At 40.9% G+C, this 16319-nt stretch overlaps 1 protein-coding gene across 1 annotated transcript in view; it reads right to left on the bottom strand.

Moving 5' to 3' along the window:
* Positions 1–16319, bottom strand: part of TNFRSF19 (TNF receptor superfamily member 19) — a 93069-nt gene that overhangs the window by 13549 nt on the left and 63201 nt on the right. Inside the window, exons 6-7 of the mRNA XM_032150657.2 lie at positions 3395–3559; positions 2093–2218 (exon numbers count right to left, since the gene is read on the bottom strand). Of these exons, the coding sequence (XP_032006548.1) occupies positions 2093–2218; positions 3395–3559 (291 nt within the window). The remainder of the gene's footprint in view (positions 1–2092; positions 2219–3394; positions 3560–16319) is intronic.

The raw sequence follows: 16319 nt of genomic DNA on the forward strand, positions 1-16319 counted from the left end.
AATCCTGGGATAACTGTCTAGCCATATGCCAAAGATTAAAACTGGACCCCTTCTTTTTTTTTTTTTCTTTTCTTTTTTTTGAGACGGAGTCTTGCTCTGTCGCCCAGGCTGGAGTGCAGTGGCGCACTCTCGGCTCACTGCAAGCTCCGCCTCCCGGGTTCACGCCATTCTCCTGCCTCAGCCTCTGAGTAGCTGGGACTACAGGCGCCCGCCACCACGCCCGGCTAATTTTTTGTATTTTTAGTAGAGACGGGGTTTCACTGTGGTCTTGATCTCCTGACCTCGTGATCCGCCCGCCTCGGCCTCCCAAAGTGCTGGGATTACAAGCGTGAGCCACAGCGCCCGGCCCCCTTCTTTACACCATATACAAAAATCAACTCAAGATGGATTAAAGACTTACATGTAAAAACCAAAACTATAAAACCCTGGAAGAAAACCTAGGCAATACCATCCTGGACATAGGAATGGGCAAAGATTTCATGACAAAGACATCAAAAGCAATCACAACAAAAGCAAAAATTGACAAATGAGATCTAATTAAACTTAACACCTTCTGCACAGCAAAAGAAACTATCATCAGAGTAAACAGACAACCTACAGAATGGGAGAAAATGTTTGCAAATTATGCATCCGATAAAGGTCTAATATACAGCATCTATAAGGAACTTAAATTTACAAGAGAAAAATAACCCCATCAAAAACTGGGCAAAGGACATGAACAGACACTTCTCAAAAGAAGACATACATGTGGCCAACAAGCATATGAAAAAAAGCTCAACAGCACTGATCATTAGAGAAATGCAAATGAAAACCACAATGAGATACCATCTCACGCCAGTCAGAATGACTATTATTAAAAAGTCAAAAAATAACGTATGCTGGCAAGGTTGCAGAGTAAAGGGAATGCTTACACACTGTTGGTGGAAGTCTAACTTAGTTTAACCATTGTGGAAAGCAGTGTGGCAATTCCTCAAAGAGCTAAAAGCAGAACTACCACCTGACCCAGCAATCCCATTACTGGGTATATACCCAGAGGAATATAAATCACTCCACCATAAAGACACATGCACATGAATGTTCACTGCCGCACTATTCACAATAGCAAAGACATGGAATCAACCTAAATGCCTATCAGTTACAGACTGGATAAAGAAAATGTGGTATATATACGCCATGGAATACTATGCAGCCATAAAAAGGGATGAGATCGTGTCTTTTGTGGGAACATGGATGGAGCTGGAGGCCATTACCTCAGTAAACTAAGGCAGGAACAGAAAACCAAATACCACATGTTCTCACTTATAAGCGGGAGCTAAATGATGAGAGCACATGAACACAAAGAAGGGAACAACACACAATGGGGTCTACTTGAGGGTGGAGTGTGGGAGGAGGGAGAGGAGCAGAAAAAGTAACTATTGGGTACTAGGCTTAATACCTGAGTAATTAAATAATCTGTAAAATAAACGTGTAACATGAGTTTTCCTATATAACAAACCTGCACATGTACCCCCAAACCTAAAATAAAAGTTTGAAAAAGTTGGTATTGCCTTTGCCCCTATTTGCCCCAGTTAGAGACCAGTTTCCCTTTGAATTACTTTCCTAAACTTTCAATGTGTCAATAGTCCAAGGGGCAATTATGGTTTGTGTAAAACCTTGAAATGGACTTCTCAACTCTCTCTTCTTTAAGAAATTCTAAAAATAGATATATATTTAAAATAGACATATTTTTAAAATAGGCATATTAGTGTTTGGTTTGAATCAACCAGACAGCAAAGGATATAAAATCCTACTCTACCAAAGGTTACTGTGATTTTAAATAAACTGACTCAAAACAAGAAAGACAAACATGACCCAAAAGTTGCTGAAAAATTCTAGAATTTTAACGAGATGCTTATTTCCTTTTTAATACTTAAGACACTCGAAACACCCAAACCAACAGGAGATGGTGGAGAACAATTTAACAAGATTAGTTTTAACCAGAAGACTCAACACAGCCACCTCGCTGTGAGATGAATAAACCAGGACCAATTCTTGCTGCTTCAGCTTCTGTGCACCTCCAGTCCTCCTAAGGGCACTTCCCTGCTGAACTTACCGCAGGTCTGCACTGAGTCCCGGCGGCACTGGCAGCAGGCTCTGTGGGCGTATTCGTGGAGCTGAGGTCTGTCAAAACACGACAGCTCAGAGCCGTTGTACTGAATGTCCTGCGAGCGCAGAGACCCTAAATGAGGGGTGAGAACTCTGTCAGGGAACACAGTCTCCTCTCTAGCGGAGTCCTGTAAACATCCAATGCAGACCTCTGCCATTCTAGCTTTTGTATTTTTAAAGAACAAGTCAGCTATCCTTCCAATGTTCGATGACTTCTTCTTACATGGAAGCGCAAACATGAAATAATTTGTTAAGAAAGTTCAAACTGTAGGGTACTAATGTTGCCATTACTGAGAATGATTTTTATTTTTGCCTAGTGGCGCAGGGACATCACAGCCTTGTGAGTCTCCTTGCAAAGCTGTGCAACCTCAGTGAGTTCTACAGACGACCCTTGAGCAATGCGGGTTTGAACTGCGCAGGTCACTTATACACAGATTTTCTTCAGCCTCTGCCACGCTGAGACACCAAGGCCAGCCCCCCTCCTCCTCCTCCTCAGCCCACTCAGCATGAAGATGATGAGGATGAAGGCCTCTACAGTGATCCACTTTCACTTAATGAAGAGTAAATCTATTTTGTCTCCCTTACGATTCTCTTAGTAACATTTTCTTTTCTCTAGCTTACTTTAATGTAAGAATACAGGGCATAATACATATAATAGGCCGGTGCAGTGGCTCACACCTGTAATCCTAGCACTTTGGGAGGCTGAGGCAGGCGGATCACGAGGTCAGGAGTTCGAGACCAGCCTGGCCAACACGGTGAAACCCCGTTTCTACTAAAAATACAAAAATTATCCAGGCGTGGTGGCGGGCGCCTGTAGTCCCAGCTACTCCGGAGGCTGAGGCAGGAGAATCACTTGAATTCGGGAGGCAGAGGTTGCCATGAGCTGAGGTCACACCACTGCCCTACAGCCTGGGTGACAGAGCCAGACTCTGTCTCCAAAAAAACAAAAAAAACCCCAAAGAAACATATAATAAACAAGATGTATTAACCGACTGTTTATCAGTAAGGCTTCCCGTCAACAATAGGCTATTAGTAGTTAAGTTTTTGGGGAGTCAACACTGACGTGTGGATTCTTAACTGTTCTCTTAGCCATCTGCTGTTCAGGGATCACCTGTGTTTCTTGTGCCCTGTGTTCTTTCACAGCTCACTGGTGCTGTCTCGGCCAAGTCTCTTGTGGAACACTTGTACGACAATAGTAATAAATGCCCTTCCCCTAAATGCTAAGAAATGTGATGAGCTCAAAACTTACAGCTGGGTTTCTTCTCCATAAACTGTCTCTTACAATAGATGACGCAGAGGATGAGCAGGGCCAGCAGGACAGTGGCCAGAGCGCTGCAGATGACGGCAGCTAGCGCTGTGTCCCGAGGGCTGGAGGCCGTGGACGCGATCTTCACGAGGTTGACCTTGCTGGCACCTGAAACCACAGGAATGGGGTCAGCACGCTCTGAACAACCGCAGATGCAGTGTTTATGGTGAAGCTGGCAGGCACCCTTACCAGTGGCCTTCCCATGCTGTGAGAAAACCAGCATGAGATATTTAAAGATGGCTCAAGCACCCCCTCCACCCAGAAGATGTCTTTAGTGGGACACCTTTACCCGGCACCCCACAATGTGCTGGGTGTCCCTCTCCTCTGTTCCCACAGCACTATGGACACAAAATCCTCAACACATTGTGTTACTAGAATCTGCCTTCAGCTCCACCAGAGCAGAATTCTTTGTGAGCTGGGGGTCTGTCATCTTTATCTCTGGTTGCCCAGTACCTGGCATGTGGCAGGGAACTAATTTTTTTTATTTAATTGGAATTACACCACATTTTTAAGCAGACTGAATGCATGTATGCTTTTTGGGGCAACTTTAGGGGGAAAACAAGGAGTTGGATCATCCAGAACCTTACAGTAGACCCCAATTTTTGAGACAGTAAACATCTCTGAATGCCTTAGCTGTTACTACTGGAAAACACCTAAGTTTTGGAGAAAAGACTAATACTGTTATTATACTATGGAAAGGCCGGCATAGTCATGTGCTAAGAAAGTCAAGAAATAGATGTTATTTTAGAGGGCAGTACTGCTTTGTGGTTCAGGGCAGATTCTGAACCCCATGGCCTACCTAGGTCAACCTCTACCTGTGTGACCTTGAGACACTGACTTGAGTCTCAAGTTGCCATCTGTTCAAATGGAGGTAATAATAGTGACTGGCTCATGCGTTATGTAAAGTGTGTGGGACTGGCTGTGCTGTAGAATCATTAGCCACTGTAATGATGATGATAGTAATTAACATTTTAAAACTATCCTGAGGGTACCAGGATAAACAAACTCATTTAAATCAGAGATCTATATCCAGTGCAGTTAAACAGCATATCCTACTTAACTAACCCCAAAATAATCTGAGAGAAATGGATTTAAAAGGGGCATGAATCTACATAGAGGGGCAGTTACATTTTCTCTTTCCCAAGCAGATGCCCTGAGTGAGCTGAGGGGCCCTCACTCTGCTTCCCCGGCAGGTGCCGCTCACTACAGGAGCCTCCCCTCGACTGAAGATTACCCCAGGTAGAGGTATAATGTGTGCTTCACATGTCATTTCAGGTTGTCTAGAAACCAAATTTAAAATGTAAAAGAGAGGCAAGGTGCGGTGGCTCATGCCTGTAATCCCAGCACTTTGGGAGGCTGAGTTGAGAGGATCCCTTGAGCCTACGAAGCTGCAGTGAGCTGTGATTGCACCACTGCGCTCCAGCCTGGACGACAGAGCGAGACTCTGTCTCAAGAAAAAAAAATAAAAAAAGAAGAAGAAACAGGTAAAATTAACTTTAGTCTATTTTACTTAGCCAATATAGCTTAAATATTGCATTTCAATATGTATTCAATATAAAAATTGTTAATGACATATTTTGCATTCTCTATTTTGTATTAAAATTTCAAAATCCGGTGTGGTTTTAAAGACACAGCTCATCTCAATTCAGACTAGCCACACTTCAAATGCTCAGTAGCCACATGTGGCCAATGGCTATCATAATGGACACTGCAACTCTAGAGATTGAAGGTCTGTGTCTATATTTGTACAAGATGGCACCTAAACACAAGCCAGTTTGTCATCTGGTGCCTTTCTCCTTCTCCCTGGCTACACACCCCTCACTCCCAATAAGATTGTATGATACTTGAGGCTACAGCTAGAGAGAAACACTTGGGTTAATATTACTGAATCATAAAAACAGGAGAGCAGGAACTATCATCTTGGAGCACGAGTCTTGGTATTTCCAGTCTCAGTGATTCTAGGCCACACATATAAAAGTCTCTTATTGCCACCTGGGAAGGCACACACACCATATGTTTTGGGCTTAGATGAATAAGGCTCATAATCCAATCATACATTTTAAAGGACATTTATTTGTAAACATGTTTAATATTCACAAAATATATTTCATCACTTCTAACTCTATAGAACACTATAATAAGCAAACAGCACACACTAAATGTTCATTATACAGCAAGCTAAAAAAAAGTTACACCCCTGACCTGATAGAGATTAAATCTAATCTGAAACAGCCTCTATCAGTGGACAGAGTCACAAAAGGACACATGAGCACAAGCACAGCTGTGCAAACACTGAAAATGCATAACTGGAGAGGAACTTGCATCCCACGCAAGTTGAAATAGCAGCCACAGAGAAGGGGAAGTGACTTGGAAATGAAAGCATTATCCATCTGGACCAAATGGCGAAGCTGTGGGAAGCTGTCATTTACATTGGTGAGGAAGGCATTCACTTCAGACGGAGAATAGTCTCCTTAGCTTAAATTTTTGGTCAAATAACCCAGCCCTACACAATATGGGGTTTTAGCAATAGCTGTTGTAAAAATGAAGCTTAATGCATGATTTGAGTGGAGGACTTCAAAGTTCCCAACTGTTGTAACCATTAAGCTCATCAGTTGACACAAAACTGGATATTCAGAAAAATCCTGGTAAGAATAGGGATTCTGGGTTAAAGTTGTATCATAATTGGAATCCTTTAAGTTCTTATTGTTTAAAATCCTTCTAAAATACATTCATTAACTTATTTTCCTTAATATAAAAGGAACTGTCTCTAACTTACAGATAGGTTAAAATGTCCCCAAAGTGGAGATTTTCTTCTTAATGTGGTAGTTTGTAACTCAGAATTTATGTTCTCTAAACATGTCTTGTTAACACATATCTAATACTATAGGACACAATACTGTAATGTCAATGATATCCAGTTGCCACAGTAATATCAATTTTAAAGGAAAAGTACATCCGATATGCCCCTTCTGCATACATTTCCAGGCAGTGACATCTAAAGATGAACAAGAAAAATATACAAGTTTTACTTCTTGATTTTTGACACCTAAATAACAACAGGCATCTTATTGATTCAAACACCCTCAGAGAGTCCTCATGGGAAGTAGGGCTCTGGAAACTGCCTTCTTCATTCTTGTTTATATGTACGAGTTTACGGTAACACTTAGAGCAAACGTTCTTTTTTTCTAGGAAATGGGTTCATCATTTTTAGCTTTGTCACATACAGCAATGCAGGCATAAATAGGAGATTGGACTGAATATCAGTTGATTTTAGAACAGCTCTAGAAACTAATTCTTTTTAGTTTCTAGTAAAAAAACTATTTTGTTATAATTCTTTGTGACTTGAGCAGCAAAAAAACAAAAACAAAAACAAAACAAAACCAAAAATAAGAAGCTCGGGGGGCAGATTTATACTAGCTATATAAAGTGGCTTCCACTCTATAAAGTTTTTGTTAATTGAGATATTGCTGATAATTTCTAAGAAAAGAACTTATCTACACTAAAGGAAAAGGTATTGTTTTGCTAACCTGTGGCAATGATACTGAGATGAAAGATTCTTTCCACTCACATGCCTTGACTAAATGCCACGTTCTAGTTCACTAAGCAGACTGAATGCCAGCCAGGAATTCTGCCCGTATCTTATTAGGATTCCAAAAGCACTTCTGAAGAAGTGGAAATAGGAATGTCCATATGCCTTGGAAAATTTTTAACTTTTCTGGAATACAAAATATTTCTTATACTAACCAATTAAGTTATTAAATTCCACCATAATCTTAGCACTACCCTTTAGCAATTTACTTCAGAGCAAGGACTGTTTTCCTTCAGGCTTATATTTTACCTACATTACACGGGTTCAATTTTATATTATGCATCTCCTTAGGAGTTCAACTCAACTGAACAATTATGTCCTGAGTGTCTATTATGAGTACGACATCCTACAAGGCATTACAACAGTTGGAGGAAAATCTGAATAGAAGAAAAGGAAATGGAGGTCTCCAGCAAATCTGGCAAGTGTTTTTATAAAGTCCCATCTGAACTTCTTTGGAGTAGACCAAGGTGCAGAAATCCACATCCTCTCCCCACATTCCATCCCCTAAGCATAGCTGGAAAGCCTTGAAACACATATATTGGAGAGACTTGTCACACTGGACAAAGGCAAGAGCAACTTCTCAGATGCTGCAAATGAGGAACCTATTTGCAAGCCACAGAGGTGGCTAAAACGTGCACACTAGCTTCTGTAGACACAGCTTCTAACACACCTTCAGTGCCTCACCCTCCTCACTAAGTGGTGAGCGTTCATTGATGAGCTTCATTTGATACCCAAGAAAATCAACACCTTGAGTCACATGCTCAAGGTTACATAGAAAAGCAGAGGCAGCTTGAAAACCAGATTCAGGCCTTCTGAGCCCCTCTAGTAGACTGCACTGCTCCACAGATGCAGGTAGCTTCTGAGATCAAAACACTCTGTCGGGTAATGATAACCAAAGTACAGCTCAGGTTTGTTTATGTAAAGGCCCTGCTCATTTCTGTGGGGAGAACTCAGCCAGGCCACAGAGCAGTCACAGGGCTTTCCAGACAGCAGAGCTGCCCCAGTGTGCATGGCAGCTGGTTCCACAGGAGTTCACCTGTCCACAGAGATGTTCGGGGTCCTCCGCCTCACCGTGGGTCTTGGTGTCTGCATGACGGGCCACCGTGATCAGACGTGGGGGCAGTGAGCATGCTGAACAATGACTGGGTGTCCTGGGGCAGGGGCGGGGGGCATTCTGTGGAGGTGACTGCATCTGGAAAGGGCCCAGTAAGGAGGGAAATGGGAAGGATGCGCACAGGCAGTCACAGCTGGACTCTGCCTGGGCTTGCCAGGCTCCCTCCTCTGCCTTCTAATGCTACTCCCTACTTGCTTAACCTCTCCAACTTCCTACTATGCAATGTTTAAAAACCTGCTCAACAAAACATCCTTCTTCCTGGAGAATTTTCCTAACAAAGGGCCCCATTCAGGCGGGGCTGCTTGGGAGGAAGGGAACTGTTGTCCAAAACCTGGCTCTTGCCACTTTCCACCCTGGCCACAAACAAGACTTTTTTTCCACAGCTCATGCAGACACCAAGACCCACCGAGGCAGAAGGGCCTGAACATTCTACTGGGGCAGGTGAGCTCCTGCAGAACCAGCTGCCAGGCATACTCCAACAGTTCTGCTGCCCAGAAAGTCCCGTGGCCACTGTGGCCTGGCTGTGCTCTCCCTGCAGAAATGAGCATGGCATTTACATGAAAGATGAAGTAGGATACTGGATTTCACTACTCTGAAATTTTCTTTCCAGTCTGATCTGCTCTCCTGAACTCCACAGTCATACATCCCACAGCCTACTTGGCACCTCCACGTGGATAAAGATGCATCTCAACTCACCATGTCCAAAGCACGTGCCCCCCACTACAAGCAAATCCCGCAACACACTCCCTGCCCCTCCCACAGATCTTCCTCACCTGGCAGTGCCTCTGTCTGCAGTGCTCCCCTAGACTGCCGCAAGGACTGCACCTCAGCTGCCGGAGTCCTTCCGCAAATGTCACCACCTCAGTGAGGCTTCCCATCAATCTATTTAAAATTGCAGTTTCTCCCCAGCACTTCCTACCCACTGCCCTGCTTTCTCTTCCTTCACAGCACTGCCGATCATCTGACATTTTGTGTACTTTACTTGTTTGGTTCACTGTCATTCTCTCCGAACGTAGGAGCTGGAGATCCCACCCTGCTTCTCAAACACACCCACAAGGCTCATGGTTAAGCTAGGTCCAGCAAGAAGCCACACTGCAGCTGAGCCTGACCATGTCCAGGTTAGAGTCAATGGGGAGGAAAGTGGGCAGAAGGGGTGTGGGTTATGTGTGGGTCAGCTTCACTTAGGGAGCCATTGTTTGACCTAGACTTGCCCCTCACTGTGAGCTGGGAGGTGAATGCAGCAGCCAAGCCTTGATCCTCTGTGGGAAGCAGATGTCTAAGGCTGGTTTAGCACAGGGGGCAGGAAGCTGGGCTCTGAGACATCCTGACGCAGAGCTGCTTTCCGAGGCTGAACTGCTAAATACGAGAGAGAGAAACTTCTATCTTACTTAGGCCACGATATTTCTGGGTCTCTTTGTTACAGCAGGTTAGTATTTATCCTAGCCAATTACACCTCCCAGAGAAAGGACAGGGAGTTTTGCTTATATTTTTAACATCTATTTTAAGGGTTCCTGGCACATAGCTGGTGCCTGATAAATATGTGTTAAATGATGGAATGAATGAATGTCTATGAAAGAAAAGGAAAAACCCCAAGTATTCCAGAAAGGTGACTTAATGGGGACTTGTCCAATCAATAAGATGAGATTATGCCAATGATGTGTTCATTGGTTGTCTAATCACCTTCCACCTTGGGCTGTGTCGCTAATGACAATGCAGATGGGAACAGCTGGAGCAAAGAACAGTTTTGTTTGCATGCTCTTACTTTTTGCAGTTAATCAGGCCACGCATGAGAGAGCAAGGGTGGCTCAGATATATATCAATAGATAATCCATGTAGACCACTGACCACATCCTGGGAACGAATATCAAACAAAAACTTAGCCTTCTCTAGTCCATTTTAAGTAGCGCTTCATGGAGTCATCACAGAAGGATCTTATTATATGCCAAATGTAATCTTAGTTAACAATCTATATAAAATGATCACTGATTTATAATGAATGCCCAAAGAAGAAAAGGGGAAGACCTTCAGGAGGTGAACCGCTTCTTCCAACACAAGTGCTTTGGTACCAGTTTCAGAAACTATCAGGTGAGCTGGATAATGGGACAGTTAAGCATTCATATCATTTTACCAAATTAGTCATATTAATGTGACATTTTTACTTACTCCCCTCCAACAGTAGACAGAGGTATGGAGAAAACACTGAGTGCCTAGAGAGCAGTTAACCACAGGAGCCTGTATTTGTCTTTTGTAGAAAGTTAGCTGAATTATCATCAACACCATCACAGCTACCATATAACCACATGTGCAGGGGCCAGCCCCTACATACCCACTTTCTGGGCGCTGTAATAACCCTGTGCAGAAAGGATCTCATAGATGGAGAAGTTGATATGTATCTGTAAATACTTTTTCATGCCAAACCACCATTAGGTGGCTGGATCTAGATCTGAGCTCAGGTTAGTTTGACTCTTAAAACTTAGGCTTTTTTTTTTTTTTTTTTTTTTTTTTTTTATTTTTTTTTTTTTTTTTTTTTTTTTTTTTAAGCATGCTATGTTCTTTCCAACCATTAAGATTAAAAAAAAAAAAATAGACTATAGTGTGAAGGATTACTGGTTCAGATCTGTGTAGACCAGTATATTCTAGTTAATCAGCTAACACATACAACATAGCTTGATCTAATTTAAAACACAAGCATGACTTTACAAATCCAACCTGTTGTATCTAAACCTTAGATTAAGGAGGCTATTGAATTTTATTACAGTAAAAAACAACACATGGCTTATAAACTTCATTTTTAAGTGTTATTTTAAAGGTCTATATGGTATCATAAAATGAGCATTAAATAAATGTAGTAGGGAAGATCAAGTTGTAAATGAACTAATTATGCTTTCTGTCTGGGCTTGCACCTTTGAGATTTCATTAATGCCTTATGTTTTCATTAGAGAGTTTAGCACATGAAAATAACACATCTGGTTTCCTGCTGTATAACATATCACTCTGGCAACTCCAATGTAATTGGAAATGCAAGCATTTTTACTTATTGGTGACTATGTTTTGACACATGCAATTCAATTAGCAATAAGTACTGAAATATAAGCACAAAAATGAGACATTTAAAAATATTTTTCACTGAAATATTTTATCTTTGACTTTCATATTTGTCAAGTAAACTACAATTCAATCCATTGCTTTCTGTGCTCTTCTACCAGCACCAGCACCACCAAAAAGCCCAAATCAAAAGTTTAACAAAATTAAAACCTGATGATGAATCTATTTCTAGTCATGTTCTTTAAAAAATTATTAACAAAGAGCTCTCTTCAATCTTAACTGAGACAAGCATACAGTTCTGGAGTGTAAGCTTTATCTTGTTAATCTAAACTGGTTAAGCAAAAATATCTATGTAACACTCAACATATGAATTCCAGATGTACCACTATAGAGTCTGCCAATAAACAAAATAGTTGAATTTGTAAAATACACTTTATACCAAGCACTCTGACACTGGATACATGTGAAGAAGAAGCCTTCATCATTTATGTTTTTTAAATTTTAGACTTTAGTCTTACGACTATGTTTCTTTTTCAATAACCAAAAGAAATATTATTTCCAAAAAAAACTTGTTCTGTTTGGTCTTCCACTTATATCCATATCTACATTTTTTAAATTGAACTGATTTTTTAAATTATAGTAAAATAGACATAAGATTTACTATTAAGAAGCTGAATACATTCACAATGTTATGCCACCATCACCACTAATTCCAGAACATTCTTATCTCCCCAAAAGGAAACCCCATACCCATTAAGTGGTCACTCTCTTTCCCCCATCCCTCCAGCCCCTGGCAAGCCCTAATCTGTTTTCTGTCTCTATGGATTTGCCTATTCTGCATATGTCATATAAATGGATATACAGTATTATACAGCCTTTTATGTCCGGCTTCTTTCACTTAGTATAATGTTTTAAAGGTTCATCCATGGTGTAGCTTGTATCAGAGCTTCATTTTTAATGACTGAATAATATTCCATTGTATAGATACACCACATTTTGTTTAGCCGTTTCTCAGATGATGGGCATCTTGGTTTTCCCAGCTTTGGCTCTTGTGAATAGTGCTGCTCTGCATACTCATGTACAAGATTATTCCACATATTTAAAAACGTTCCACAAAGATACATTGTACTTGTTTCACCTGCTATCAAAAGATACATTATTATCATTACACTAAAGATTATGTTAATTAATAAGTCAGTCAAAAATACTAAGCAAGAGCTAGGGGAAGCATGGAGGGATTTTACGCCAGAAGCGCTGTTTGGGGTCAATTCCTGTAGGGATTTACAGCTACAGTGAGAAGTCTGGATTCTATTCTAAGAATGACAGGAGGTACTCAACTTCAGAATACACATTCTCCTCACGTGTACATGGAACCTTCTGCAGGACAGACCACCTGTTAGGTCACAAAACAAGTGTCCATAAGTTTGAAAAGACAGAAATCATACAAAGTAGCTTTTCCAATCATAAAGGAATAAAATTAGAAATCAACGAGAATGAAAACTGGAAAATTCACGAATATATAAAAATGCAACAATATACTCTTAAATAATCAACGGGTCGAAGAAGAAATCACAAAGAAAATTAGGAAACACTTTGAGGTGAATAAAAGTAAAAACACAACATACCAAAACTTATGGAATACAACAAAAGCAGGGCTCAGAGGGAAATTTGTATCAATAAATTCCTACATTAAAAAAGAAGCAAGATCTAAAGTCAGTAACTTTACCTTCCACTTTAAAACATTATGGAAAAAAAACAAACTAAGCTAAAAGGTAGCAAATGAAAGGAAGTAAGGACTAGGGCAGAGATCAATGAAATAGAGAATAGGAAAATAATGGAAAAAATAAAACCAAAAGTTGACTTTTTGAAAAGACCAATAAAATCAACAAAACTTTAGACTAAGAAAATAAGCGAGAATAGTCAAATTACTAAATTCAGAAATGAAAGAGAATATTACTAAAGTCTTTACAGAAATAAAAAGGATTATAAGAGACTACTATAAACAGTAATATCCAGAATATATAAAGAGCTCCTACAACTCAACAACAAAAAACAGACAAACAAATTCAAAAGTAGACAAAGGATTTGAACAGGCATTTACCTAAAGACATATTAATGGCCAATTAGCACATGAAAAGATGCTCACCATTAATAATTAGGGAAATATAAATCCAGACATGATGAGATACCACTTCATACCCATTAGGATGGCTACAACTTATAAAATAGAAAATAACAAGTTTTGGTTGGAGATGTGGAGAAATTGGGACCTGTGTGAATGCATGACTATTACTGGTAAGAAGGTAAAATGGTGCAGCTGCTGTAGGATACAGTTTGGTAGTCCTCTAAACATTAAACACAGAACTACCATACAGTCCAGCAATTTCACTCCTGGGTATATACCCCAAGGATTGGAAAATAAGGAATCAGATACTTGTATATCTTCATAGAAGCATTATTCACAATAGCCAAAAGGTGGAAACAACCCAGTCGTCCATCAGCAGATGACTAGATAACAAAATGTGGCATAGACATACAGTGGAATATTATTCAGCCTTTAAAAGGAAAGAAAACTTGATACATACCACAACATGAATGAATCTTGAAAACATTATGCTAAATGAAATAAGCCAGACACAAAAGGACAAATATTAATATAATTCCACTTACAAGAGATATCTAGAATTGGCAAATTCATAGAGACAGAAAGTAGATTATAAATTACCAGAGATGGGGCAAGGGAGGCACAGTGAGCTTTTGTTTAATGGGTGTGGAGCTTCTGTGTGGGGTGATGAAAGAGATATGGAAGTAGCTTAGTGCTGATGGCTGCACAATATCATGAATGTTATTAATATCACTGACTTGTCCACTTAAAAAGGCTGAAGTGGCAAATTTTATGTTATATATGTTTTCCCACAATTAAAAAGAAAGCTAATAGGAAGTGACTGGGGGGCCTTCAGGGTGGAGGGTGCCAGGTTCTGCCTTCCACTTCAGAAAGATCACTGCCTGCTGACTGGGGAAGGAAAGAGAGAAAATGCAGGCCTGGGGGTGCCACACTGGTCCAGATGTTGATGGTGATGGCTTGGGTTAAGATTACAGTCATGGAGGTTTGTCAGTTGGCTTGATTTGAGAACTGTTTGTTCTAAGAGTAATTGGATACACTGATGGATTGTGAGTCAGGTGCAAGGAAAGGCAGAATCAAGAAGACACCCAGGTTTTAGAGTAAACCAGTGGGTGAATTAGGTGCTGTCTATTAATTTATGGAGACAGTGAAGTTCTGAGGGTGACCATGGGTTTGGTGGAGGGAGGAAGGAGGTATAAAACATTTTAATTGTTAAATTTGAGATGCCTATTTATCCATGTGGATCTGTTAAGCCAGCAGCTGGACATACACAACTGAGGCAGAAAAGAGATTGTAGCTGGAGATATAAATTCAAAAAGCATCAGTGCATAGATAACGTCCAAAGCCAGGGACTGATCAGATCACCTACGTGTGTACAGTGTAAAGAAGAGGACCTAGGGCAGAATGCAGGTAGGCTTTGAAATTAGGAAGTCAGATAGAGGAGGAGTCAGCCTCTGAGATAAGGGGAAAACAAGCAGGTATAAAGAACATATTTAAAGAAAGACATAAATAAACCAAGGCTTTGCGGGATGAATTCTTCTGATTCTTAAATAAGTAGGCTACAACAGGCCAGGCACAGTGGCTCACACCGGTAATCTCAGCACTTTGGGAGGCCAAGGCGGGCAGATCACTTGATGCCGGGAGTTTGAGACCAGCCTGGTCAACATGGCGAAAACCTGTCTCTACTAAAAATACAAAAATTAGCCGGGCGTGGTGGCGCACACCTGTAATCCCAGCTACTTGGGAGCCTGAGGTGCAAGAATCCCTTAAACCCAGGAAGCAGAGGTTGTGGTGAGCTGAGATCACATGACTGCATTCCAGCCTGGGCAACAGAGTGAGACTCTGTCTCAAAAAAATAAAGGTAGGCTACATCAGGATATTTTATTTTAGAGATTAGTTACAGAAAGCAAGTTTGTACATTCTGAAGAAAAAGACCGGTGATTTTTTAAAAATTAGTGACCCCGCCCATTGTAGCTCCTTACAAATTTATTATTGAATGATTCTGAACTAAAATGAAACCTAAATGTGATTTGAAAATGTGATGTCACAAAGTAAGAGGAGCAGAGCTCAGTGGAGTTAAGAGTACTGGTGATCTATAATGAAGTGGGTTGTTCAGAGTAAGAAAGTATCATTTTTCAAACAGAGGATCACAGAAGGATTAAACTAGGATTTGCATCCTTTTCCTAAGGGATCATTCTGATGTTACTTTTGAAACTTCGCCCAAATATATATATATATATACACACACACACAGGGGCTTGATATCTCTGCTCATCAGCATCTGAGACTGGCAGAGACATACAGGCCAGCCTATTTCCTACCATCTGTGTTTAGGACAGCTCACCGCAGTTCTAATGCACAAAGTAGAAGCAAAAGTTCATCATGTCAGACCACAGTCCTCAAATATGCTCTGAGGGCTGAGTTTCCAAGCTAGTGCCTGATACCGTTTTCACTGCTTTTCTTTTTTGAACTGTGTATTAGCCTGTTCTCATGATGCTAATAAAGACAAATCTGAGACTGGGTAATTTATAAAGGAAAGAGGTTTAATTGACTCACAGTTCAGCAGGGCTGGGGCGGCCTCAGGAAACTTAGAATCGTGCTGGAAGGGGAAGCAAACACATCCTTCTTCACATGGCGGCAGCAAGGAGAGGTGCCAAGCAAAGGGGGGCAAGCCCCTTATAAAACCATCAGATCTTGTGAGAACTCACTTACTATATCACGAGGACAGGATGAAGGAAACTGCCCCCATGATTCAGTTATCTCCCACTGGGTCCCTCCCACAACATGTGGAGATTATGGGAACTACAAGATGAGATTTGGGTGAGGACATAGCCAAACCATATCAGACTGAGGGCACATCAAAACCAGTACAGTGATGCAAGCTTTTCCCTTATGGTGAGCAATGTTGTAACGTTGGTTTATAAATACAGAACTTCCGAGCTTGACTCTTCTTTTAAGTTCCCTTGGTAGGCACTGCCCTAATTATCAGCCCTTTTGT

The sequence above is a fragment of the Hylobates moloch genome, unplaced genomic scaffold (assembly GCF_009828535.3).
Source record: "Hylobates moloch isolate HMO894 unplaced genomic scaffold, HMol_V3 SCAFFOLD_4, whole genome shotgun sequence".
NCBI classification, from domain to species: domain Eukaryota; kingdom Metazoa; phylum Chordata; class Mammalia; order Primates; family Hylobatidae; genus Hylobates; species Hylobates moloch.